Source organism: Anser cygnoides, chromosome 2, assembly GCF_040182565.1.
Source record: "Anser cygnoides isolate HZ-2024a breed goose chromosome 2, Taihu_goose_T2T_genome, whole genome shotgun sequence".
NCBI lineage: Eukaryota > Metazoa > Chordata > Aves > Anseriformes > Anatidae > Anser > Anser cygnoides.
The window spans coordinates 95,297,760-95,325,749 of record NC_089874.1 but is presented as its reverse complement, the minus strand read 5'-3'; the positions used below and the strand labels follow the sequence as shown (position 1 = coordinate 95,325,749).

At 40.4% G+C, this 27,990-nt stretch overlaps 1 protein-coding gene and 1 long non-coding RNA gene across 2 annotated transcripts in view; one reads left to right on the top strand and one right to left on the bottom strand.

Moving 5' to 3' along the window:
* Positions 1-7: 7 nt before the first annotated feature.
* LOC106045015 (sodium-dependent neutral amino acid transporter B(0)AT1) lies at positions 8-23,492 on the bottom strand. The gene is made up of 12 exons (XM_013195309.3): positions 23,291-23,492; positions 16,481-16,621; positions 14,502-14,639; positions 12,690-12,871; positions 11,819-11,929; positions 10,946-11,058; positions 9,053-9,181; positions 7,690-7,846; positions 6,336-6,540; positions 4,735-4,894; positions 1,922-2,084; positions 8-713 (listed from the first exon to the last, which is right to left on the bottom strand). Exons 1-12 carry the CDS (start codon positions 23,490-23,492, stop codon positions 504-506), a joined length of 1,911 nt encoding a protein of 636 aa, XP_013050763.1. The 3' UTR covers positions 8-503.
* The window catches only part of LOC125179778 (uncharacterized), a 28,740-nt gene continuing 2,767 nt past the window's right edge, over positions 2,018-27,990 (top strand). Inside the window, exons 1-2 of the long non-coding RNA XR_007157571.2 lie at positions 2,018-2,237; positions 15,703-27,622. This is a non-coding gene — a long non-coding RNA (uncharacterized lncRNA). The remainder of the gene's footprint in view (positions 2,238-15,702; positions 27,623-27,990) is intronic.

Here is a 27,990-nt window from a genome sequence, read left to right as displayed (position 1 = left end):
GCTGTCATTTCCATACTTAGAAATGTTTTTTATTAAATATTTTCAACTTCTGTATGAGACATAATATCAGTGGCTTTGTGCAACACAGTGGCATGTAAAGTAAAAACAATTTAAGGTGCAAGAGAAGTCAGTATAAAATTACCCGTCAGATTGGTAACCCAACCAGAATGATCGGACATCGAAGAGTCACTTATGGCTTGCCAAGCGCAGTGCATCCGCAGACAGAGACCTCCAAGACAGTTTCGAACAAGCTGGCTTCAAAACCAGAGGCAAGAAAAAGGATTTGGCCTGGTGCCCCCATCACTTGCAAAGGTGGTCGTTTTGCTTCCAGGATCCAAGCTATTACCTCTTCACAGAGCATTGCATTGTTAAGAGAACAAATCTTTACCTGGAAACAGCACAGAGTTATCCTTTTATGGCAATAAAATTAATTCTGGATTCTTAAAGAAAATCTTTTTTCCTTTCTTCACTAACAAGGTGTTCTTCCACATTTTTGCAGGGCTTTATGCTGAATTCTTTAAGTTTCCATTGACAGAAGTCTCAGACGTGGAGCCTATAAGGCCTGTGCGATCTTTTTTCTTCTGACAGCAATTTCTGATGGCTTTGTAGATGGCAAAGGCAGGGATGACCAAACTAGGCACGCCGGCAAGTATTACAATAATAGCATACACCCAATTGGGATATCCAACCTTCTGTGTTTTCGGGAAGTCTTCCTGAAAGAACAAATGAACAAGCTGTATGAAACCATGTGGAGAATATACCCAAGAGCGTGCACTCGTTCAGTATTTTAATAGAACAGAAATGGAACCACAGCAGCAGCTAGCCACAGGGTACAGCCATTTGCTGCTTCCAGAGCAGCTTCCAGCTCAAGGGTTTGCAGTCTCGGCCATTTGGGATTTATTTTTTCCTTAGAAGCAATGGGGAGAAGAAATACGGTGAGGAGCAGGGGCTGCTGGAGGGACATCAGGGCTTGGTGGCCAAATAGCCCGTGGGCAGGCAGGCTGAGAGCAGGGTGTGGGAGTGCTGATGGGGTTTTAAGGAATGGAGCTGGTGGAGGGGGGAGAGGAGAGAGCAGCTCCGTTTCCCCATCTTCCTTTCTCTCCGTCTCTGTCTTATGAAAATAAAAGTTGATCTTCACAAACTGAACGTGCTGTATGTCTGGTTTTGCACCAAGAATGCTGACTTTTATAAGGCCAGATTGCAAAAAAGCAGAGCCAGAAAGTCAAGGAAGAGATGAGGTCCTGGGGAAAATGATGGTGTCCCCCCCTTTCCTTTATCTTGTTATGCCCTCCCCAGTACCACATACAGCTTATTATTCTTCAAGGGGAGGAAAGGAAAAGTAGGTAATTTATCACCCTAATTATAATTCAAATAATGCAAGTATATTTGGAAGAGCGAAGAAGAAATCTGGGTAGGAGAATATTAATTTCTTCTGTCAGCAGTGAGTAATCAGCACTACTTCAGTTCTGTGATCTTAAATGCACACGGAAACACATGCAATATCAAAATGGCTTCACAGACTTGGTCCTTTGTCAACACAGAAAGGCTGTGGCATTTCCAGCTCTTCTATAACCCCTACCATGGAACCGACGTCTGTTTAAGTGGTCCTGTTCCAGTCTTACCTAACAACTGGATTAATGTTTGGGCTTTACCCAATTTAGAAAAGCTGCTCAGATGTCGCTGTGTATCAACTGTAGGCAATACAGCTGAATTTAGGACTTATTTTTCTAAGTGTTACTTTTTTATTATTGCTTTATGTATTGTAACAAGGTTTTTGTTGTTGTTGTTGTTTTTGTTTTTTGTTTTTTTTTTTTTTACCTGAAACCTGTTTCAGGTGAGAGATTAATATAACTATGACTCTGGAATTAAAGAAGAATATATCCAGTAATTCTAAATAAATGATTTGGTTTTATATACTTACATAGTTAGGATCCCAGACACTGTAGAGCAGTTCTTCATTGACCTTCACCACAAAATAGAAGAAGAAGATAACTAACATAATGAGAGGGCTGATAACTCTCCAGGTAACCTGCCAGAAGATATTGGGCTTGTGTCCAATCATGAACTCAATATCCTTGTTAAACCTAGGAACGAAAACAGGAAGTTCAGAGCCATAAAAACGGGAAAGGATCAAAGGCTGCCTGCTCAGAAGCAGGAAAGTTCAAATGACACCTAGCTGTGCTTCCTCGGACTTTGCCTTGGGCCGTGTGAGTCAGGACTGGCAATGACATCAGGAGGTAAGCCCAAGCAGCGCGAATTTAGGCAGATATTGCTGTAACCATGCTAAAAGTTTCTAACTCGTAGCTCCCAAGGGTGAGTCAGGAAAATTATTTTCAGAAATGTACTTTCTTCAAGAATTCTGTGAGGTATACACGAAGTAGTTCCAGCAAGAAAGAACCAGTGTAGACAGAGTTTCCCTATAATATGTTGCAGTGTTTCAGGATTTTTTTGTAAGCATCTCAGATCTGCATCAGTTAAAAGAATTGACACAATATTAAAAAGCAAATTGGAGTAATTTTAAAAATTAGATTCTATAAATAATGTTTGTTTAATTTGGTTTTCTACCAGTTTTCTCAGGCTGACTACTGAAGTAGTATTTAACTTAATGCCTGGCTCATTAAGAACTCCTAGAAATGTGTAATTTAGGTTAAGCACGGAGTGCACCATGAAAAATGTGACAAAAATGTCTCCACAGGAAGAATCCAACTCTGCATTGCAGGTGATATCATCCACACAGGTCCTGAACCTAGTTTATGACCCCTACAAGTGCTACATACACACACTGCTTAAATAAAAACTAGTTTGGCAGTTTGGGGCTTCTATTGTTGTTTTACCTTACAGTTCCCTAGGTACATATGGTCTCCCATGGGCATGCACAAAAGCCGAATTAGTCAACATAACCAAAGAGGCTTGCTTTTTCAGTTTGGATCTAATTACAAATTCAGAATGAAATATAGATCTGCCTAAATTGCCAGCCAGGATGCAGTCCCATGGGCAAGCCCTGGGGAGGCAGCATGCTGTGCTGCACCTCCCGGCAGCCGTGCGAAGGTGGTGAACACCAACCACGCAGCATTGAGCTAGAGGAGATTCCTTCCTTTCCCTGAATATACACCCTCCATCCCTCTGTGGGGAGTGCTCTGCTCTGTCTGCCAGTTGTGGGAGAAGCAGAGAGAGCATCCTCCGCTGCTCCTGCCAAGGCAGGGCCACATCCTGTGGGCGACCTGAGACTTCGGAGGCAGGAGAGAATGGGCAGGACGTGGCAGACAAGAATTTGAGGTGGGGAAAGTAGAGCCCCATGTTCCAGTACCTGCCCTTAGTCCATGTGTACCTCACATGAAAGTGTCATGGATAAACTGCAAGATCTCCTTCTGCCAGGAGAGCCGCCATTTTACCAGTGGCCCTTTTTCAGATTTTGAGAAAAAGATCATGGACACTCCTCTGCAGCAGGTAACACCACCTTGGGGCAGCTCTGACAAGCTGAGAACATCTCCTGTCCTCACTTTTCCCACCAGCATGCCGGTGCCCTTTGCCAGCCCTCTGAAGTGCCCCACTGCCTCCAACCACTCTACAGGAAACCCAGGTACCATCTGCAGGGACATGTAGTGGCCAGGGACATTAAAGGCTGGCATTGAAGCTCCTATCTGAATCAGTCCCACAGTGGCCTAGACCCATGTTTATATCCTGGGAATAGTTTTAGTTTGTCTGTGTAAAGTGTTCTGAGATTTTAAGAGAAAGGAAAAGTGATCAAAGGAGACTTTTCTGTCCTCACCAAATTAATATAAGCCTTCTTTCACCAGGGTGCTCCCTGTGCTCGCCTAATTTACCCCAGGTATCAAACTGTAAATATGGGAACAGGGATCAGAGGTCCTTCTCCCCATTGCCAAGAGCTGCACAGCCAGAGGGCTGGCACAGACTCAAGCAGGACCTACAGGTACTTGAAGGTCCCCACAGTATTTTCATATTAATTATGAATGGAAGGATGGAGAAATTGGATTTATTATATCTCTAAAAAGTTGTTAGGGTAATTACTCACTGCCAAAATAGATAAAGTCCTGAACACAACAGGATCATATCTCAGTAGCCTGGGATTTGCATCCTGTTGTAAAACAATATCTGCAACCAGCATGAGGATGCCTGCTTTGCACAACATCATCTGGCACTCATTTTAAACATTCCTGGAACAGACCTGTGTTTTAAGCTTTTAGCTCAGTGTGCTTGTACTTTGCTTCTGCTAATTATATACTTCATGCAATTATTCTGAAGAGAGTTTGTTATAAATGCCATCATATTTACAATGTAAGTGAGATATAGTGGCACTTATATAATTGTTGCAAATACATATATAACAAAACTTATTTTAAAAATAAATTATTTGCATTCATATTATTTTACTCTAGGACACTTGGTAATGCTTAATATTTTCTTGCAGTATCTTAGGGATGTGTTTATTTCAGCTGGTTGTTATAGAGCATTATCTGTCACAACGTATTAAGAGAAAAGTAGAAAGCTTTCATGTACAAAAAAAAATCCTCACCAAATCCTTAACAAATCATCTTTTTTCTTGTTGAGATCTATTTTAGAAACCTAAATCATATAAGCCACCCTAAACTAGTTGCATAATTCCAGAAATTTCTCTAACAGAAATGGTGTGCATTAAGTTGTAGCAAGATTGCAGCTAGACAACCACTCTATTTACACACTATTTTTTAGTGATGTTTAACTTGTCTTTCATACCTGTCTATTCCGTAAATGTAGACAACGGAAAACATCTCACAAAATGCAATTATTAGCAAAGGAATAGAGCCAGCAAAACTGTCGAACAAACTCAGCCAGTAATTACCAGACTCCAGGACAAAAATAAAAGCTATCAGGTAAGACCCTGCACAGATGAGACCTGTGAAAGACAAAACAACAGAAAACAGCAGCAAGTTTAGACACAGAAAGAAAAAAAAAAAAAAAGACAAAAAAAACCCAAGCAAACAAACAACAACAAAACACAAAACCAAAACCAAACATCTGAACAAAACCAAGTGAAACTGGGCAGACTTCTGAGCTCCTCAAGTGTACTGATTTGCTTGTCTCAGAGCATTGCAGCCATTTCAGGCAATCAGGGCAGCCTCTGTTGCTGCTGCGGAGCTACCTTGCCTTGCAGAAAGCTTGCCAGAGGAAAATGCACGTCAGTGGATAAGGAACTGGCTAGATGGCTGCACACAGAGAGTGGTGGTCAATGGCTCTATGTTCAGGTGGAGGCCCATGACGATTGGTTTCCCTCAAGAGTCTGTCCTGGGACTGGTACTGTTTAATATCTTTATCAGTGACACAGACAGTGGGATCGAGTGCACCTTCAGCAAGTTTGCAGGTGACAGCAAGCTGAGTGGTGTGGTTGATACAACAGAAGGAAGGGGTGCCATCCAGAGGGACTTGGACAAGCTTGAGAAGTAGGCCCATGTGACTCTAATGAGGTTCAACAAGGCCAAGGGCAAGGTGCTGCACCTGGGTTGGGGCAATCCCAGACATGAGTACAGACTGGGAGAAGAACTCATTGAGAGCAGCCCTGCAGAGAAGGACTTGGGGGTTCTGGGGGACAAAAAGCTCGACATGAGCCAGCAGTGTGTGCTTGCAGCCCAGAAGGCCAACTGCGTCCTGGGCTGCATCGACAGAGGGGTGGCCAGCAGATGGAGGAAGGGGATTGTCACCCTCTGCTCTGCCCTTGTGAGGCCTCACTTGGAGTGCTGCGTCCAGGTCTGGGGCCCCCAACACAAGAATGATGTGGGGCTGTTAGAGCTGGTACAGAGGAGGGCCACAAGGCTGGAGCACCTCTCCTGTGAAAAGAGGCTGAGAGAGTTGTGGATGTTCAGCCTACAGAAGAGAAGGCTCCGGGTAGATCTCATTGCAGCCTTTCAGTACTTAAAGGGGGCTTATAAAAAGATGGAGACTGATTTGTTGCTCAGACAGTGATAGGACAAAGAGGAATGGTTTTAAACTAAAAGAGGGGAGATTAGATGTTAGGAGGAAATTCTTCACTCGGAGGGTGGTGAGGCACTGGCACAGGTTGCCCAGAGAAGCTGTGAATGCCCCATCCCTGGAAGTGTTCAAGGCCAGGCTGGATGGGGCTTTGGGCAGCCTGGTCTGGTGGGAGGTGTCCCTGCCCATGGCAGGGGGAGTGGAACAAGATGATCTTTAGGGTCCCCTCCAACCCAAACACTTCTATGATCTTATGAATTTTAGGACAATCTTGCCATAATTCCATGTAATGAATACTGCCTTTTGTAGCGTATAAACTACTCATTGAAGAGGTGGGAGCGGACATCACTTGTCTCTGATAAAGCACTTACCTGTAACGAGTTCCTTAGGCCATTTAGGGGGTATAACATTAAGATCTTGTAAAGGTACAAGCACACCTTCCATGTTTCCAAACATAGATGACAAACCCAAACAGAATAGCATGATGAAGAAGAGGATGGACCACAAAGGTGAGACAGGCATCTTGGTGATAGCTTCAGTGAAGACAATAAAGGCTAAGCCAGTTCCTTCAACTCCCTGTGGAAGATTTCAGAAGCTCCAAAAATTAGTCTCACTAACTCACACAGACTTTAATTTTACATCTGTATTCACTAGAGTTGGTGTATACTACACCACACCACAATAATTATGATTTTTCTTTCCACAAACACCTCCCAATGCAGCAATGTATTTACTGTAATTATAATACAAATCCTATTTCATGGAACTGAAAGTGAAAAAGCTGTGTGATACCATTTTAGCCTTGACTGCCTGTTTATCCTAGCATAGTTCTGCCATCCATAAAGCACTACCACTAAGTGAGACTGTGGTGGAAAATGATAGCAATGACAAGTTGTCAAAGAATTATATAAACCAAAAAAAGGTTTACTAGTGGTAAGAGAGTAGTTTGTACATCACGTGTGCCAGAAGACACTTTGAGTTATGTTTTCATTTTTCAATATATTCATGATGCTTGCAATAGAAAAGATGTGACAATACTGCTTAGCCTGTAAAATCAAAGTTTCAGGACTCTGGATGCCAGCTTGGCAGCAAGTCTGAATCTGCTGTGTGTCTGCTCCCTGCTGTGTGTAATGCCTTGTGAGGTACCAGAACGGGCTGTCCCGTCTGAAGTGGCTGAGCCAAGGTTTCCAGTCCTCCAGATTTTATAGACACCTGTATTGACCTGTAATTCCCCACCTTTTTAACATATATATAAGTATACATATATGTTTTAAAAAATATAAAATCCGAGGTATATGGATTTAGTCACAAACCCTTCTTGTACCATTTTTTTACCCCAGTGTCAAGGTTCATCCTTCCTGTGTCGTGGCACACCTGTACTGATCAGGGCAGGGTTTGCTTCACTCTGAGAGTCTCTCCCCCTGTTCTAATCCTATTCTCTTTCCCACCAAAGCTGCAACCAGGTTCTTTTCTGACATGTTGCCAGTACTTATCACATGAATTAAACTGCTTATCTCCTCAAAAGCAAAATGATATTATATGGCATAAACAGAAGTAATTCTTAGGGCATTCTAAGAAGGCCAAAATCACTGGTAATATATAAACAAACAAACAAAACAACCCCCACGCTCGTAATGAAAAACATTAGTCAATTAAAAAATAAAAATGTTGTTATAGTTTCTACAATATTGATGGTATTGATATGAGCTAGGGTGTACAACTTACATCATTCAAGAAAGTTTTCAGATCACAGGTTTCAAACTTAAGGCTTGCAAAAATTTCCGGATTAGTCATGTTGCATAACTGCTGCATTTGTTCAAAGTTATCTTGGGTTACATTGCCTTCTGGCAAGTCAAATGCATTCATCAAGGTGAGAATATTTCTGTAAAAGTGAAATACAAGTACTTTGAAATTATTTATTTGTAAGCAGCATCAGGATTCATTTTGATCCTCATGTTGTTAAGAACACAATGTCTTTTACAAAGAAGATTCAAAGGAAACAATGCTTCTGTTGCTCAGGTTCGGATTATGAAATTGGGAAGTCCAGCAGTTTTGTGCAAGTGCAATTCTTTCTTTCTTCTTCTAAGGTCAGCCCGATGCTGTCCTTCAAGACACAGGCCATGGCTAAATGGATCGGGCCCTCGGGGGCCTGTGCAGCAGCTGGGTGCCCCCATTTGCACTGCAAAGGGAAACACTCAGCAGTTCAGACTGGGGAGCTTCTGGGGACGTGTAAGGTGCCTGAAGTTTCCTATCGTGGACTTTCTCAGCTGAGTAAGGAGGAACTAGACAGGAATTTGCAGGGTTTGGCAGCCCAGGTGAGAAGGGAGTCTGAACTGCTCTGTTAAAATTAGGCACCTCTGTGACACCCAAGCATTTAATCTCTGCAGGAGGCAACCTAAACACAAGGCTGACACAGCATATACTGCGTTCACGCCATACCTCAGCTCAGCAGGCAGAGATTATTGTGATTTCTGCAGTTTCTAGTAAAGTTTCTAGACAATTTTCCAGTAGGTGGTAGGAATTAATTAAATGAATTAAAATGAGAAGATTAATTACTGGGTAATTTCTCCATGTAGTATGCAGAATCACTAGCAGTACCTGAAGTGTCCACCCTGTAATCCAGATGAAGCCAGTATTCTGTGTTATTTCATTTCACACTGAAACTATAGATACTCTAGCACATTTTAATGAAATAATACATCATGAACTGAATCTGCCTTTATGTTGGTAGAAATTGTACATAAACTGCAGTTATACTTGAAATAACTGTTTCAGGAAAACAACAACAACTACAAAACCCATTCAAATATGGAATGTCCTCCTCCTCCCCTATTACTTTTGGAAACGCCAGGGAATAATGTAAAATATGGTTGCTTATGCGACATCTATGTAGGAAATAAAGTGGCACAAACAATTTTCACCTCATGTGGGGTGATTTTGATTTTCTGGAGTAATGGGTGGTCTGATACCATGTGGGTCAGGAGCTGTAATTGTTCAGAAATGACAAAAGCATTATTGTCAAACTAAGAGAACTGCCTCAGCCAAACAAACATATGTATATTCTGTTTTTTTTTTTTTGATAACTTACTTGTCAAAACAGTCATCGTATCTTTCTGTGGCTCTGAATCCAATGATGGAGTATATGACAGTTGCTGCATAGACAGATGTGAAACCATTGATCACTGAGATAATCACAGCATCTTTCTCACAGTTGTTGCTGCAATTCAGAGAAGAAACAATGGATTTCAAGCACATTCACAAAATAAATACTAAAAACTGGCTACCAAGACTAACAAAAAAGTAGTCTACAGATGCATAGGTACATCAATATGCCCTCTAACAATATTCAAGTACAGCTGTTAAGATTCAGTGAATTAAAACTTGGTGCCTGAAGCAATTTAATAGCTATGCTTTTCCCTTTTTTTTTTCTTTTTTTCTTTTTTTTTTTTTTTCTCTTCTCAAATAATCCTATGCATAAGGAATAATTGCCTCATTTTTTTCACAGTCTTATGCAAAGTAAAACAGGCAAAAAAAGTATGTCTCGTTTTTGCGCCTGGAATGCATGTGTTCTCACACCTATTGGCATAGGCTGTATCTTAGCAGCTGGGCTATTCTGCTGCAGGGTGAAAGATTTGGGTTTGAACTCAGTCAAGAGGACAAAGTGTACGAAAGCTTCCATAAAACTGTGAAGTACCACGAAAACATGGTACTGTAAAGCTGTAGTAGCCAAGAGTATTTAGGAACAGTTTTGTTTGACTGTTGGACAAAAGATGGCTCAAAATGCCCCCACCCTTTGGAAATACTATGGGAAGGTTATGCTGGCAAGGTCAGACAGGCTGTCTATTCCATTGAGAAAGCTAAACTGCCTTGTAGAGACTTTTTTTGCTGCAGACATTTCTTGCCAAACTATCTGTGCAGAGATGGAAAAACCGCAGAGCCAGAAAGAGACTTTCATCTGAGAGAGAAGATAAAAAATCAATATGAAATTAGTTAATGGTTTTATTAGAAGGCTGTAAAGCTCTAGATATTGTATTTCTCTTGGGCAAGGCAAGACTATTCAGGGTAATTTGGTGTTGTCATGTATAATTTTATAATCACCTTTGAGAGAAAGCCAACAAAGACTTGTGACACTGTGACCTTTCCTGATTCATAGTTTTGCAAGTACATTTATAAGGGGTGGAGGGCATTGAATTGATTTTTTTTTGCTGTCCTCTGTTGTCAGTTTTTCCACTGTAACATGAGATTGTCAATGGCAGGCTTGATTAAAATATTTCTTTCTCTTAGAGAAGGTGAGATGCTCAAGCTCCACCTTGTTATGAATGGGACCAAACTAGATATCTGAAACTTAATTTGGAGACATTTGTCAATAATATTAGGCTCAGAGAATGCCACACAGTTTATCTTTCAAAAGGAGAATGCTGAAGGGATAGGTGGCTGTGCCAAAATTTTGTGAGGTATAATACAACACTACATTGTAATTTGCTAGTTGGGTCAGTCCTGGGCAAAGGGAGTTGGTACTCCATCTCTTTCCTGCCCTCATCACATACATAAAGGAAGCAACTGAAAATGAATTTTAAAATACCTAGATATATCTTCCAATCTCTTAAACCAAATATTTAAGCCACAGTCTGCAAACTGCTTTGAAATGCATGTAACATCACCCTTCTCCAACAGTGTGGAGTCAGGCGGCAACACCACGCGCTGAGCAGCCCTGCTCAGGAAGTTCCTGGTGGCAGGTAGCCAGGCTCCTTCTTTCCAACCTGACCCATGCCATCTTTCTGCAGGAAGCCAGCCAGTGCTGGGACCTGAAATCTTGGCTCATGAGAGCTAGGATCAGCAACATGAGCTGTGTCTAACCTGTTCGAGGGGATGGTGTCCCCATCTCAGATAATTACTGAGTAATGACGGGGCAGGAATGGACAGGCTTCATTTGAAAGAATGAAATATTCATATAAAATTTGTTTTTTGCCTGGATACTTACTGAACAGAGTTGTAACTGGAGAATGAAATGAGGCCTCCAAAGGCCAGGGAGAAAGAGTAAAACACTTGAGCACCCGCGTCCAGCCACGTCACTGGGTTAGCCAGCTCAGTAACCTGAGGTATCAGACATACAGCTTTAAGATTATATATCAGCGCTATTTAGACTGAATATGAAGAATTTGAAACAATAATTAAAACAAGAACATTAGCCATGCAGAACTTACCATTTTTGAAGAGTGTTAAAAACAAAATGTCAGCACTTTTGGCAAACTTTTTTTTCAAAAAGAAAACCTGTAGGGTTTCTGCAAGTATTTTGAAAATTGATAAACAAATTACTTTCCATAGCTGCCAGCTGCCATGCCTGTTTCCAGAAAAGCTTTTTATTATTTAGCATTAGCAATGACCACTCAGAGGTCTGCTCATGGAAGGTGAAAACTCTTTAAATTTTGCTTAAAAGCTGTTGTATTGTTAAAACATTCTCCTAGGTCTTTTGTCCATATAGCCATATCGACTAGATGGGTTCTCTTCCCAGCTCTGTGACAGGTGCTCTACAGTTAGCATAACTGGTCCATAGCTAGAATACACAACACCTCAGGAAAAGAAAGCGAGCTCCCTTGTGAGAACTACTTTGCATCCCTCTGCAATGATGCTTGCATCTTTTATAACAGATGCTGATCGTGGGGAGAGAGAAAGTATGTGTACATATGAGTATTTTATATCCAATGCAAAGAAAGATTCACCTGTCAGAATCAAGGTTTTAAAGATGTCTGAGGGACAGTTAGAAAAACACCGCTGGAGAGGATTCATTTTTACTCAGTTGTTAATTACAGAGAGAGCTACATCATGTTTCAGTAAGGGATGGGCTGTGACTTACGTTGGGAGTGAAGAGATACACAATCCCATTGACTGATCCCTTCAGTGTCAAGCCACGGATTAGAAAAATGGTGAGCACAAGGTACGGAAGAGTTGATGTTACATACACGGCCTGCACAAGGAGCATGTAAATACAACAGTTAAATACAACGGAACACTTTAATAAACAAAGCACCAAAGGGAAGAAGAGAGGGTAATGAACAAGAAATTGTTATTAACAAATAATGGCGAGTTTCAAATGAGTTGCAATCAGCATACTACAGAAAACTATGCTCAGGAGAAACTGTATGTGAGTATATTTTGACAATAATTTTACAGTCATTGTGCTCTACTTAAGACGAATTGTCATTGCTGAAATTCAACTCAGATCATTCAAAAGCAGCATGGAGAATAATCTACACCCTGATATCAGGTTGCTGCCAATGCAAGGATGGGATCTTAGGGCATCTCTGGACAGCAGAACATTGGTTACTTGTGCAGAGAGTATTAAGGACTAGCACAAACCCAAGTAAATCTGTACATTTATATTTTGAAGTGAATAGTCATACAAGAAAGACGAGTACCTTGATCCTGTGTTAAAGGCTAATGTTAATGTTAGGTACTAATAATTAAAGAGTGTTCTGCTAAGATCTGTAAGGACAAGGAAGCTGACCTGCTCACACCAATGTTCACATAAATCTAACCAAATTACACCAAATCAAATTCCATTTCATCCAGCCTCATTCTCCAAAAATCGTCCCCAGTGATGACACCTGAAGTTTTAGACATGCTTTCACCCACGAAACAGGCAGTTTCTACAGCATGATTAGGTCTGTATGAATAAGGAATTACAACAGCATATCATCTGTTTTGTATAAAACAAAGTAGAGTACCTTTCCTGTTGTTTCAATGCCTCTGATTGTGCACACGTACAGTACTCCCCATGCACACGTTAAACACAACAAAAGCCACCACTGTATAGTGCCTGAATCCGCAATAGAATTGGAAGTGTTTAATGTTTCTCTGTACCAGAAATAATCCACAGGGGAGCTCTTGGCACACTCTTCTACGTAATCTGTAAACACAAAATAATTGTCATTCCTTATGTATTCTATTTGCTTGAAAAATCAAGTTAAAAAATAAACACTGCTGTTCAAAATTGTATTACATAATGCCAATGAATTTGTTCTTGGCAGATTTCAGATCCCTAGAGGCTGGTTTCACAGAAAAAAAAAGAGTTAATGAGAAAATGAGAAAATGTTAAACAACGTTCCTAAATAATATTTTTAAGAGGGAAACAGATGATATTGTTATTTCTATTAATTCAGATAATGCAGATAAATTATTTGAGGCTCACTCAAAGACTCTTCTTCTTTCTGTACAATTTTTCTTTTTTTCCTACAAAAAGGTTAGAATCCTCTTGAGCCAAGGAGAATGTGGAGAGGACTTCTGAGTTTTTTCCACATATATGTCTATTGAATGGATTTATTTTTTTTTTTTAAGTAGAGGAAAAGTAGCTAGGCAGATGTTTTTCAATGGTTGTGCACTGTTCCCACCTTATCTCAAACAGAAATAAAAACAAACAAACAAACAAAGAAAAAAAAAACCACAGCATTGGGCTTTTAATATACTCCCTGTTGTGTCCTGCCTGGTGGAGCCTGTGCTTCTGCCCACAGCCTCCCGCAGCCAGACGACTCTTCACCTCCTTGCTCCGATCAGCAATATTTTCTTTGCCTTCCTGTTTTGTGGGGCATCGTTCAAGGTCTTGTAAGCTCAGGTTGGATTCTCAGCTGCCTGCAAGGTGCTGACCCATGCAGTATTCTGCCCTGGCCTGCCCTTATGCGAAGTGTTGCTGTCCTGATGCTGGGAGGAGAGGAGCACGGCTCCCAAGAGCCGCTCCCTGACCCATGGGAACAACCTGCTCCATACGGTTTTGTGCAGTTTTTCTTTTTCTTTTAAATATGCTATTAAAGGGCTGTTGGAGAAGAGGTGGGAGGGAACAAACAGGGACTGCTGTTTATTGCCCTTGTGTGGATGAAAGGCAGTGTCTGGCATCCCTCACTGGTGTAGATGAAAGCTTTACATTCCCTCTCATATTTTTATAAATAATTTCCATTATTTTCTTCTCAAGTGGACTGGAATGCTCAAACGTGACTACAATATGCAGATACTGTTTCAAGACTCTCAGATAGCCGTGAAACTCTCAGCACCATTTTAAACCAATACATATAGCATATTATCCATTTTACTCCTGGTTAAAAGACCTCTGTGAGTAAACATGAGTCTTTATCACTAGCACTGATAACTCTCATAAGAAACATGGAAGTGCTATTAGACAATGTGTCACTCAGGCTGGCATATGTTAGTTATGAAGAAACATTGTCTAAATCAGGAAAACGTTAATGTTTATGCTAGACTTCTGTTTTGTGAATATCCTTTATGTAAACACATCTGTCAAAATTGTTCCAATGGCTTCAGCTCAGAAGTTTCATATTTAAAAAGTCCATTTTTGCTTCAAAGGTTAAATATTCATCATACTTTATAGAGAATGCATTTTTAAAAAACGCAAATATTAAAATAGCACAATGTTCCTAAAGAAACTACTCTGACTTACTGTTGTCTTACAGAAAGAGTTTCAATTATTCTAGTTGCTAGAAACAAAGAAATGTGTTATGCAACTAAGTACAACGTTTCATAAAATATACCTGTTCTGCTGGCATTGAGAGGACAGCTGCTCCAAGGCAGGGGCTCTTGGAAGGAGTTGAAGAAATACCACATTACCCAGGCAATGATAGTATTGTAATATAAACCCACTAGGAAAGATACAAGCATTGCTGCTATGCCTGGGGAAAAAAAAATCAGAATACAATATAAATTTCAGCACTCTTTAAGAAAGACATATCAAAACATAGTAAATAGTGAAAAGAAAAAAAGAGAGAAAATAATAATTAAAACAAACGAAGATCAGTCCAACCAGATATAAGAATACTAAAGCAGCTACAACAAATTTAATTTCAAGGATGTGAAAATAATTCCTGTCTTCAGACTGTCAATACAAAGAAACATGCTCTTACTCCTTTACCTCTCCAAAACACACCAATAAATGAAGTTAATGCTTCAAGGAAGGAACTCTAAGGCCAGAATTAACACCCTATGCACAGAGTGGAGCGCAGTCACTAAATGGGGAAACTGGGCTCACATCCCAGCTCTGGGAACAAGTGTGCATCATGGTAGGAGCCTTATGGCTTTGGTCCTTGGCAATTTCCTTCCCTCCTCACCATTCTAATTCCATGCTTTATAGCTTTTCCCCTCTGTTCTCCACCACTTCTTTTAGATGTAGTCTTTATCACTGTGAATTTGTTACCTAAATGCTGGGCAGGTTATTCTTATATAGGTATGCCACATAAAACTACTCTGGGACTGAAGCTGATGCCCACGTAGGAACCAACTTTATGGGTGGACTAACTCCTTACAGACACTACAAAATCCTGTTCACAGTCTTGCCCTCTGATATTTAGGGAGTTCAGGATGCTGGGTATATGTAAAGCTCAGCTAACTTGGGATTTTGCCTAAACGTGACCCAGATTGTCTTCCCCTTCCACAATGTCACTGCAAAGGTCAGCAGAGGTGTGTGGCTAATCTTTCTTGTAGGGGATGTATGGCAGTCAGGAGGCACAGTATGTGGAAAGCTGTGAGATTTGAGCCAGTATTTCTCCTCCTCCACTTGCTCCCAAGTAACCTCTGGTGACTTCTCTGGCAGAGACTAAATGCTAATGATTAGGTCCTGAGGGCTCTTGGGCTCCAAAGAAGTTTGAAAAATTCCACAGGCAATATCTTTTGTAACTGATTTACAGACACAGTTGATGCCATCAGCAATCTTAACTGGCTGTGTTTCTTCCCTTTCAGGTGTCTGGTGATCACAGACTCACAGAACGGCTGAGGTTGGCAGGGGCCCCTGGAGGTCATCTGCTCCAACCCCTGCTCCAGCAGGGACACCCAGAGCGGGCTGCCCAGGGACACGTCCAGGTGGCTTTTGGAGATCTTCTAGGCTGGAGTCTCTGAAACCTCTCTGGGCAGCCTGTGCCAGCACTCAGTCACCCACACAGTGAAGAAGTGTTTCCCTTCTGTGGGATTTTTAGTGTTGTGTGCATGAAGCAGCTTTTACTGCATTGTTAGATGGAATATTTGAATACCCAGGAGTTTAATACAGATGTGAAGAAGCATATTCTGTCTCCATGACTTTTAGTGTGGTACTTCTCTCAGACGTGAGAAAGTAACTTTACATGGAGTTGGAGTCAGACAGACCAATTTTAGGAAGATTTAACTATTAGCTATCCATAGAAGAGTTGCAGAACAACTTTTTGGCACACTTGATTGTTCATCCTACTGGTGAAAACAGTAAATTGTCATAGCGAATGACAGTCTCTCTGAAGTCTGAAATTGGTGTCAAATTAGGGAAAGGTTTTAACTGGACCCACAGTATCTGGGAACATGGACACAAAATTTTCATAGTGCTTTATTAGTCTGACCTATCAGATGGAGAGCTAGTGAGAAAGGATAAGTAACAGATCTTGGCATCTTTTATGGCACACCAGAGTAAAATTCTGAAGTTGTGCTCTTAAGGTTATCAGTTCAGAGACAAGTGCTTTCTCATGTTTTTTTTTTATATTCTCTTCAGACTTACCAACACCTTTCAGGGTAGGGTGGATGGAACTCCAGACTCCCACACTGCCCTTCCTCAGCCTTTGACCAATGGCGAACTCAAGATGAAGCAGGGGGATACCCTCCAGAATCAACAAAATCAGGAAAGGGATCATGAAGGCTCCTGTAACGGATAAGAAAAAATGTTTCCTGTCAGTGAAATACTACAATAAAGTACAAACTTCAGTTCTGCTGGCTTTTTAAACAGTGGCTGAATTGTAGGCATACTTGTGGAAACCCTTCTCCAACTTCTAAACAATGCTTTTGACTGATTGTCCATGCAGGAAACTTCATTACGTATGTGCTTTCAGGTGGGAATTCTTATTTTTTTCAAGTGGCAAACATAAATCATTATTATACAGTCCCAAGGTTAAACTCCAAAGGAGCTACCTTTGGATTGGCAATGGAGGACATATTATTTCTTTCCTGGCATGACTTCCATTTTTTTTTCTGTGAAAGTTTATGGTTTTATAATTGTGAATCATAGAAATTATATGAAGTAGTTGAATGAACTAAGCAAGATGCCTGGAAAGATTAGTCAGGAGCCTGGGGCTGGGTGCCAGTCTCAGTAAGGCTGTCTCCATAAAATGACCAGTAACTCTTCCTGACAGCTGAGTTAAACAGTTTTTATGTTTTGGTAGGAGAGAGCTGAAGTTCAGGGTTCAAATCTTGTTAAGTATGACAAGGCTGGTTAGTATAGGACAAATATTTTCAATTCATTTTTTCCTTATTAAAGTGTTCCTCAGACTTGGAGATAACATATAACACCACACCAGAATACCAAAGTGCAGAGTCAAATGCTTGAAAACTGTGACTTATTAAAATTGTGGTTATCTGTCATTCCATCTTCACCTTCCTAATCATAGACTGTAAATAACTTAAGTACATGAAAAAATGCAAAACACTGTGTGAACTGTTCAGGTTTGGGTACTTACTGACTTTTTCCTCACGAATGCAATGAAAATCAGATAGAAAGTGACAGAGGAGATTTGAAGAATGGAAACTATAGTTTTCAATTCAAGGCAGTTTAGTGTTTGGAAGTGTGTGCTCATCTGTTTCATTGGGTATCCTCATAATGTCATATACACCAGAGTTTTAGAAACGATCCATACTGCAAAGTCTTATTTTTTTGTGTGCTTTAATGAAGTCTGCTAAAAACAACATTGTTGTTTCAAGCGGTCACTATTATACTGAAATCAGCCAGATGTGCTTTATTGCTTTTTTTTGCTTCCACTCCTATGGAACTCAAGTTATTCTAGTTACTCACCTGTCTTTCACTGACATTTTAAATATTTGCTAATTGCTATTGGTACCGACATTTAAACTCATAAAATGCTATTCAAAATGCTGAGCACTTTGAAAATGCTCAGGTTACACATCTGAATGACTAAGCACTGATACACTAAAAAATACATATTTTGAATCTAGTTGCAGAAGATAATTTTATGGACATGATATTCCCAGACTTCTTTAGAGCATTTCATTTAGCACCACAGAAAAGCATTACTAAAAGTCTAAAATACTTCAAAATCAGTGTATCTCATCTTGTATGCATTAAAAATTGTCTATCACTGTAAAAATACAGACTGACAAAGTGGAGAGGTTTCAAAGGAGATCCAGAAGAATATGACTCAGGGCATAGTTTTCGTTAGTGAAAAACTGAAGGACTCAATATGAACTGCTATTTGTAGAGAAGTTTGTTGAACTTTCAACTCTACTGACTCTTCTTTCATTTCTTTTGTGTCAGTATATCACCTCGGGAGATGGATTACATGGACATCGTCACCAAGCAGGACAGTTTCCCATTTGTTTTCTTCCCCACTTTGCACATCTCAGCTTCCCTTCCCTTTCCCAGAGACCGTGAATTCCTTGCAACAAGGTCCTTGCATTAGTGGGGTGCAGCTACCTGTCAGATGTAGGTGCCTCTGACTGGTTCTCTCTCATTTCAGAGGAAAGCAGACATTTTGTAATGCCAGAAAGGAATGGAGGATGGTGGTTTAGCTTCTGCCCTAGAACGGAGGTAATAGAACTACTACCCAGAGCCCTTGGTAATGATGCAAAAGGCTTAATGTACTTCACTGTCTGACCCATTTTGTCTGTAAGGACCTGCTTAGCTGTGCTGGAACATGATCTGGTGAGCACTTAAGGGCCTTTCTTCATCTGATCACACACGCAATGCACACAGATTTGGCTTCAAAGGGCTTGTACTCTGCTGGTACTCCACCCCATTCCTGTAAGTAATACTTCTCCCAGCTGTTTTACTCTTGCTTTCACAGATAGCAGGACTTTTGCAGTGTATGTGATAAGTGCCCTCTCACTGTTGTGACCCATCCCTGTACACCCTGGTGGTGGCTTTCCTCCTGCATGGGAGTGTCTGTGGGACAACATCCACTCACAAAGCCTCTGGCTTTTCACATAGATAAAGTTAGTTATCCGTGCATGGAGATTCAAGCAGGTAGAAACACGCCATCTTCTATCTTGTGTCAGGCTGGCACACACTTGCTCTCCCGGAACTCTCACTCTGGCCAGGAACTTTCATGACAGTAAGATGAGAGAAGGGCGAGGCCCAAGACACTTACTAGGAGTCTGAAACCTGACCCTACAAAGTTTGTAGGCATGTTCTATCTTGACCTTTCATTTTTGTCTCCCATTTTGGATGCTGGATAGGCCTCTACTGTACAGCAATCTCATTTCTCTCTGGTAAAGGCCTTCCTCAGCAATGGCTCACACAATCACAGAATATCCTGGGCTGGAAGGGACTCACAAGGATCCTAAAGTCCAACTCCTAACTCCACACAGGACAACCTAGAAGTTAAACCATATATCTAAGAGTGTTGTCCAAATGCTTCTTGAACCCCGTCAGACATGGTTAAAAGGACTATAAAGGCTGTTTATTTCCTTATGCAACAAGATCTTTGACCAGGGAGAGAATTTCTAATCAAGTCTCTAAAAGATCTAAAGATCTTACTGTGGCCTGATGAAGAAGAGGGATGCATCTCCATTAGGAAAAAAGATGGTTAAGAAACGCTATTCACTATGAAGGATTAGAAGCATTTTCTTTTGAAATCAAGCAAACAACAAAAAAAGTATCAACTTTTCGTTTTTAAGTAGAAAGCAGTCTGACTGACATTCTGTTTTGGGCTCCATTTTCTCATGGTTGAGCCATTTTTGCAGGTCTTAACTGCAAAGTGCACCTTCTCTCACAAAACTCTAGCAGTCTGGGTAGACATCAAGCCTCACTCTCCAACATAATGAGATCCAGGAATAGCACTGTCCCTGCACAATAACTCTCCAAATGCACAGCACAATCTATTGCTCCAAACCTCTTAAAATTAAGCCATCTTCTGTGGTAAGAGGACATGCCACAAGTGCTCCATAAACCTCAAGGGTTTTCCTGAGGTCTCAGGATACTTAGAGGTACTTTTATTAAGATGTCATAAAAGAAGTCTTTAAGCATGACACATCTTTGAAGAGCAATCAGATAAAGGGACTCCATGACCGTTGCACAGCCACAGAAAGGAAAAAGGATGCCTTTCTTATAGTCACCTATCGAATAATTACAATGAACCCTGTAGAAATGTATATAAACAATGAGTAATCTTTCCAGTTGGAAGACCTTACAGCTGAGATACGACATTCTAATCTTGCTTCAGTACTGTATTTCAGAACCCATTGTATTTGAAGATCTGCATAGCTATTACACATTTTTTGCTTAAGTGTAATCTAAGATTTTCTAAATTAAAATTGAAAAAATATTATTGCTTTCACATAAAGGGAACACAGACTGAGGAAGCTATCCTGCATTGACTCTGATGTCTTTGTCATCATTTCATTCAGCATGTCATGCATGGAGATGAAAAAGTTCTCCCTTATGCAGTGGCAAAGTTTACTGGAGATATATGCAAGCTGTAGACTTAAAGACTATTTATTTTAAATTAATGGTTTAAATATTAAATATACATCCTTTTTTTTTTTTTTATAACGCTCATCAGGGATGAAACAAAAATGTTTAACATTTGATTAAATGACATGTTGCTCAGTAAAGATTAAACAAAAGTTATGTGTAATGTCAGAGAGAGCTATCACCTGAGAGGAAGTTTCAATCTCATTATGCTAGTGAAAACAATGAGGCAAACACTGTAGCTTTTACACTGTGTGTATACTGAAATCTAGTTTGCCTGTGGTAATGATGTATTTTACAGCTTTTAAACATGGTCCTGCTGCCTGCATGCCCATCTCCCCACTCTTTCTTCTCTTCCTGCTTTCCCTCACGTACTGCCGGTTGCTGATCCCCAAGGCATCAGAGCAATGAGCTCGTCTTCTTGACCAGCATGCTGAGTGGCAAAGACTAAGGCAAAATTTGTCTAAAATGTCTAGGAAAAATGGATTTCCAACTGGAGGTAGCTGAAGCAAGACTGAAGAGTATGCAATTAGGGATGATGCAGAGCTGAACCTACTGGGTGCACCTACTGGGTGCTGTGAACACAGCTGAATGGGAATTAGAGATGCAGGAACCAGAAAATCTCACTAGATAGAAGGCATCTCAACACCAAAATATCTTCAAAAATAAGAACTTCAAGATCTGTTTTCACAATACTGATAGGCACATGTTCTAATTCAAAGCCATTCTTCCACAAGACAGCAAAGAGCTTTTTATTTTTTATTTTCCTGATTGAAGGGAGAAGTTGAAGAACAGAAACTGTAATGAGAGGACAGCAGTGGTAGCAGGAGGTGAGGTGGATTTAGACCTACCAGAAGAAACTGAGGAGCACTGTGCAGCAGGGAGAGAGGAGGGGATTGCACAACAGCTCTCCATCCTTAAGCGTGATGAACATAAGGAGTCCTTTCTAAGAAGCCATGAGATGGCATTGATGCCCACTGTTATGTTTTGGTAATAAGTCACTGCTTTTGGAGTTCTGCAGAAGAATTGATAGGGAAAGCAGCTACATGGACACATATCTGTACAGTAACTCTAATCCCGGAGCCAGCTATGTCATTTCCTTGCTGCGTGCTGCCTCACAACTTCTGCCTAAAATCTGAGAGTCCCAGGGATGCAAGAAGCAGAAGATAACTGTTGTTAGTGTTCCTGAGCAGGGACAAACCACAGGATAATGAGAAAGAAATGGGTGGACTAGAAGACAATGTATATACCAGTATACACACAGAAGCAATGCATATCTCTTCAATGACATTAATGAGAAAATCATGAGCCGTACCAAGTTCTTTGTGTTTCTTGGATGTTCATTTTTTCAGCTGCATTTCATTCTGCTAGAACAAGAGGGAAAGGACAGCTAGGTGGAAAAGCAGGAAAGTGCCTGTAAATCAGCATGGGGAAACAGGGCGTGTTTACTTTCTAAGGGTGAGTAGAAGAACCTGAAAAGCCAATGAGTGCCATGAATTTTGGAGATATCCATTTACTTTTTCAAATGGAAATTGTCATACATAGAAAGGCGGTTATGACTTTTCTTGTCTGACTTGTGATTTTTTTTGTTACAAAAGGTGGCAGTGCTGCACATGACCTCCAGTTTGCACTGCAAACCCTAAAAGCCAGCCCATGGAAGAAAAATCTTAGAATTTAAAGCATCTTCTCTTTTAAATGAGTCAACTGAATAATCTGTAGTTAAAGTGCCAGTAACTCCCCACAGAGCCTTCGTTGGTCCCCACTCTATCTAGGAAGAGCAATTTTCAAACATTTCTCTTTGTACATTTAATGTAAGCCACAAGTTTTCCTTCGGGATCAAACACCTCAAAGGAACAAAGACTTTTTATGCATATCCTGGAGTGAAATGCAGATGACAAGTAGATAGTGAGCAGAACAGACTTTCAGAAAACTGATGAGGGCACAACAAGCTCCTGGTACATAAGCATAGCTTACATGCAACGGCCCCAGATTGTCAGCTTGCAGGCTGTCAACATGAAGGCTGCTGCTGGACTGCCCAAAATTAGAGCTGTAGATGTGAGGAACATGTGCAAATGAGTTTCTCTGTCAACACACCTAAATTTGGTCTCTATTCAGCTTTTCCTCTACAACAGGTTATGCAATTCTTCCTCAGAGAAGAAGCAGAAAATGGGCATATCTAAACATATAGTACTGATTGAGAAGGAAAGTAGTCATGATATGAAATTTATGCTGTCATATAATATTTAAGCAATGGTTCAGCTTCAGATCATCTTTAAAAATTAATGGCAAATTAGGGAAACAAAACTTGTATAATATGTTCGCTCAGTCCTAACCTGAACCCCAAGGTGTCACAGTAAATTATATGGTAAATAGTGTATATGTGGATTTTAAATGACTTAATAACATGACAGCTAAAATAATAGTTAAGCACTTTCATGCTGTTGCTCCTGCTATCATAAATTGCATGTATACTGACACTACAGCCAATACAGAGATCAGTCAAAAAACATTGAAAGCCCTATTATGAAAAGATCTTTTGGGATCATGATCAGAATTATACTGCCAAGTAGTTTATTAATATTTTAAAATATACATTATATATGTATGTAAGTATGTATGTATGCAAAGTAACATCAGTTTTAAATTAAGAAAACATACTGCTTATATGACAGCATAAGACTGATTGGGTCCCAAAATAAAAACAGTCCTTTTTCTCCTGTCAGCGACATGATTTCATAACCTGTGAAATAACCTTCTCCATCGGTCTTCTAGAGATGACCATCACTATCTCTACAAGAACTGACCAGTTCTAACCAAAGCATTCTATTATTTGTTTCCTGAAAGAAATTAAACCTAACTTATAAACGGTGTTAAGATGTATTAAAGACATACCTCCTCCATGGCTCTGGCAGAGATACGGAAACCGCCACACGTTTCCCAAGCCCACACAAAACCCTACGCACGTCAACATATACTGAGCCTTGTTGTCCCATTTTGGTCTGGAGTCTGCCTCTTCTTTCTCAAGGACCTCGAGTTCCGTGTGGGAAGGTATCCTGTCCTCCAGGCCAGGATTGGGTAACTGTAACTTCACCATGTTTTTAATTTCCTGCCTTAAAAAGCTGCCCCTGTGAGGATTTTATGAAGCAGGCAGCTAGTTAGAAATCTGCACAAAAAGAGACCATCTATTTGCTGTCTTCAGCTATATATAGTGAACCTTTGGCACTAAACTTGAAAGTGCAGACTTGTGGTAAAAAGAAGCGTCAGCAAATCATTCGATTGACCAAGTCAGCTCTGACACTTATTAATGCTTTATCTGCCAAGGTTTTATGGAACAGTCTGTTCATCTACTATAAGGCATTGATTTCAGTTAATGTAATTCAGGAGATAATTTGGCTATAAACTGTAATCGCCTATAAGGTCATGAAACACCCCTCGCCACTCCCATGTTTAAACTTACTTAAATACATATATAGCACTAACAAATACGGAATAAAGTGATTCCACTGGCCTCAGACTTAACATAGAGGTTTCGTACTATTTCTTATCATGAAGATAAACTGTTTGTGAATCTCCATCACACTCGTTTTCCCACAGTATATGTTTACAGAATGGTATATTTTGTGATAATTACTGAAACGTTCTTCCTTCTCTGCGAGAGATCTTATTCTATTAAATGTCCTGACAAAAAGGATGGAGAATGAAAGGGATTATAAAATCTGACCTTTACAATCATAAGCATAATCTGCTTACCCTAAGGCCTCTAATCATTACAGAACAAGGTCTGAAGAACATAACATCTTGTAAATGGACTTGAATCAAAGGTCCCTTCACCTTTTCAATGACCTTATGGTACACCGATCAAGAAGAAATAAGAATCACAGGTTAACGAATACTGCAGATACTATTTGTGTCCGCATTCTTTCAGTACAATCATAACAACACAGCTGTCTGTACCTCACAGTTTGATAACGGTAAGTAGTTGCTGGTGAAATCTATGTACAAAATCTAACACAGTGTGTATCATAAGAATTTTGTCAGATAAACCCTATAGGCTACTTTCATATGATGATACAGGGTGATCAACATAAAGAACTAGAAGGGATCTTTTATGTCCAGCCCCTTCTGAAGCAGGTGAACACATCACAACATCCCTTTGCAACCTTATCGCGTCAATTCAAATTGATTTTTTTGCACTCCCTATTATTTCAAAGCTGGTCTAGAGTTTCAGACCTCTTATGCCTACTTTCTACTTTAAAGAAATTAGCTTGATTTCTATTTCTTGTTTCTAAGAAATATGATTTCCAGCTGTATTAAATTCAGGACCCGCTCATAATAATTTGCACTTGTGACAACTACAGGTCAGTGCAGGCCTGATCCCTGTATTTAAACTGCCTCAGCCCCAGTTTCGCCAGGCTAAATAAAGCAAGGTGATTTAGTTTCTTCCCTGCGAAAAAAGGGCTCTCCATTATCTCTTGAACAGACAAGTTACAAAAAATTCTTCACCCTTGACATAAAAAGCTATAACTGTATACAGCAGCCCAGATGGATTTTCCCTGTGCCTTGTAATCAGGTACTAGAATTTCCCTAACTGTACTTGAAATATCTCTATTAATCTGCCAAGTCGTATCACTCGCCTTTGTCTTGACTTTGTCAATTCTGCAGATTAGCTGTCTCCTGATTACCACTGGATCAAAGCTTTTCTTCTCCTCAGGTGCTTCTTAGCTTGCAGCAGACTATCTTTATTTTCCAGATTACCTAAAGCGTATTTTTTATGGAACTCCAAGACGTTGAGCTACTTACTCAGTTCTTCGTGAATGATAATCTATTTTTTCAGTATTAACAATACCTCTGAGCTTGCACCATGAGTGTTTCATAAAAATGCAACTACTTTTGTCTTTGGTCATTAGTGAAATAATGACAAAAGATTTGTTCCTAAGCTGTTCCTTGAGGAACTGCATTAGTAACTTTCCCCTGGACCATCATTTCTGCTTTCAGCACTGTTTGCCATCATCATCAGATATTTACTTTGTTCTTTGTTCAGTTTATATCTCCTGTAAGGCAACAGCTTTACTGATGTTCAAAAGGATTGCATTTACTGTGCTTCCCTTGTACAGAAAATTAATTTTTCATTTATAAATGACAATATAGAACTCTCAAATTGCAGCTCTTCAACTTCCAGTTCCAGAGAAGGACACTGACTTGGTCAATAGCAAGAAACTGCAGGTTCCACGAGCTTCAGGCTCATCTGGGTTATTATTCTGCCTGAAACAGAGGGAGAGAATCCAAACATTCACATTGTAAGAAATGAGATAGTAACAAATAGCAGGCAGACAACTAGCAGGAAAAGCAAACATCCTCCTCTAGTTTATGTCGTAATATTTCGATTTTCCCTGACTTGTAGGCTTCATTTCTAGAATTTTGCAAAGTCATATATAGAAACTCTTTTGATATCTGAATCAGATCATGATTACACAATGTCCAAACAATTTGTCTTACAGCTATAAACTAATGACTCTATGTGATCATAAATCCTTGACAATCAAGATTTCTTATAGAATTTATTCTAAAATAGCACGTTCTCTGCAGGCATGGTGTAAGCTGATACTGAAGGAACAAATGTAGCCTCCTTTGGGAATCAAACTGAGGATAAATTGTCAGGAAACGAAATAAATGCACAGTTGTGTCCAGATGATATGAAAATTTATCTTTGTTAAGTTTCACGTGCGAGCAATTTTCATCAGGATCCAAAAACACATTTTAGATTGCACTCTGCTGCATTAATCCAAATTTCTGGAGAAGTTTATTTTACTTTGATAATACCGGGTTCCAGTGGTTGCTAGCTGTTAAACATTTGCAGAAGCAAATATGCTGGTATAGCATCTAGCTCAAATTTCTTTATCGGTGTAATTGCACGAGTAATGACCTCGCCGCGCTGTGCCTTTCTCCGAAGCACCTGCAGTGGCACTGCCACCAGCTCCAAGAGGAGCTGCAGTGGCACGGAGGGGTTGCCTATATTGCCACCCTGTGGATTGGAACAAACAAGTTGCATCGTCTGCTCTTGCAGAAGATGGCTTGTGCGTGCTCTTGCCCTCTGACGTGCTGGGGGACAAGATTTCTCAAATTAATTCACGCTAATTGCAGCACAAAGCTGTGCATTGCCACGCAGAGCCAGTGGCACGCTGGCACCGGGCCCTTTCCTTAGTTCTGTGATAAACTTCTCCTTCAAGTTATGCTAGGCTTAGGGCACATCCCACAGGGTTTGTCATGGCCAATAAACTCCATGAAATCAATCTTTTTGCAATAGAAGCTGACAAACAAGACATATTTTGCAAACACATAAATGCAGGAGAAAATGGATCTTACCTTTGGATTGGATTATTTGTGATTAACCATTTCTAATCACTCATTGGCTTTTTGTCTGCTACAACCACATTTTTAACATACCAATCTTTCACAAGTTAATGTGATTGAAAATGAAATGTCCCTTTCTAAAGGTCATATATATTATTTGAATACACACACACATATATATTTGTGGAAGAATATATGTATACTTTTCTTAACTGAAGATGTCTTTCATCTATCAGGACAATGAAGGTGTTAGGAAAGAGACGTGGCAATGGAAGGGGAAAGCAGCTGTGGCAGAAGGATACTGGAGATGCAAATGAAGACGAGCAAGGAGGAAGCCTCCTGCTTCCCTCTGTGGGCCAGGTCTGGGCATGGCCTGAGGGTCTCCTGGCTTTGGCAGCCCCCAACATGACCATCTCTTGTGGTGGCCTGGCAAGGGCTGGTGCTAACGTGAGGTGGAAGCATCTCTGGTTGAGGAGGAGGGCTTTTTTCAGCAGGCCTGGCTCGAGTGACACAGACGGTTTTGGCTGCCATGGAAAAGAGGGAGGAAAATCCTCCTCGCCCTGCCCCCTGAGGTGCCAGTGGGGCCTGATACCCTCTCCCAGGTCAACCACCCAGCAGCTTCTCCTGCTTCTCACCTTGCTCGGTTCTCTCTTGGTGTTGGCAATCCTGGGCCAGCACAGCTCTCTAAACCTGCAGAAAAGCATCCCACAGAGAGAAGGACATGGTTCCCTTTTTTGTGAATTAATTGAATTGACTGACTGAAGTGTCTGGCTGAAGCACCTGCCTTCTGCCCTCCAGCTGCTGCACAGGGGAACCTCTGCTGGCTGGGTGCTCTGAAGGGGAGGACAAGGAGCAACCAGGATGACAGGACAGGTATGTTATTTCTGAAAAAAAAAAAAAAAATGAACACACATTCCTTTACTTCAAAGCCACTGAGAGAAGCAGAGGGAAGAAGCAATGTTAGAGGTTTGCATCTAGTCATAGTTTCACACAATACAGTAAAATACAGTGAAATACACGTATGTTTATTTGTTTGCAATCCTAGTATCCCTGGTATGACATAGGATGAGTCTATAACTGCAAATATTTTGAGACTGATATTTACAGTGCTTTTGCAGCTAAAGGCAATTAATCATAAACACCAAGTTTGTTCTATAATCATGTTTTACAATATCCCATGCTATTAGAATTCACTTCATTTTCTGATCCTTTTTATTACTGTAGCAAATACTGGTATGAAA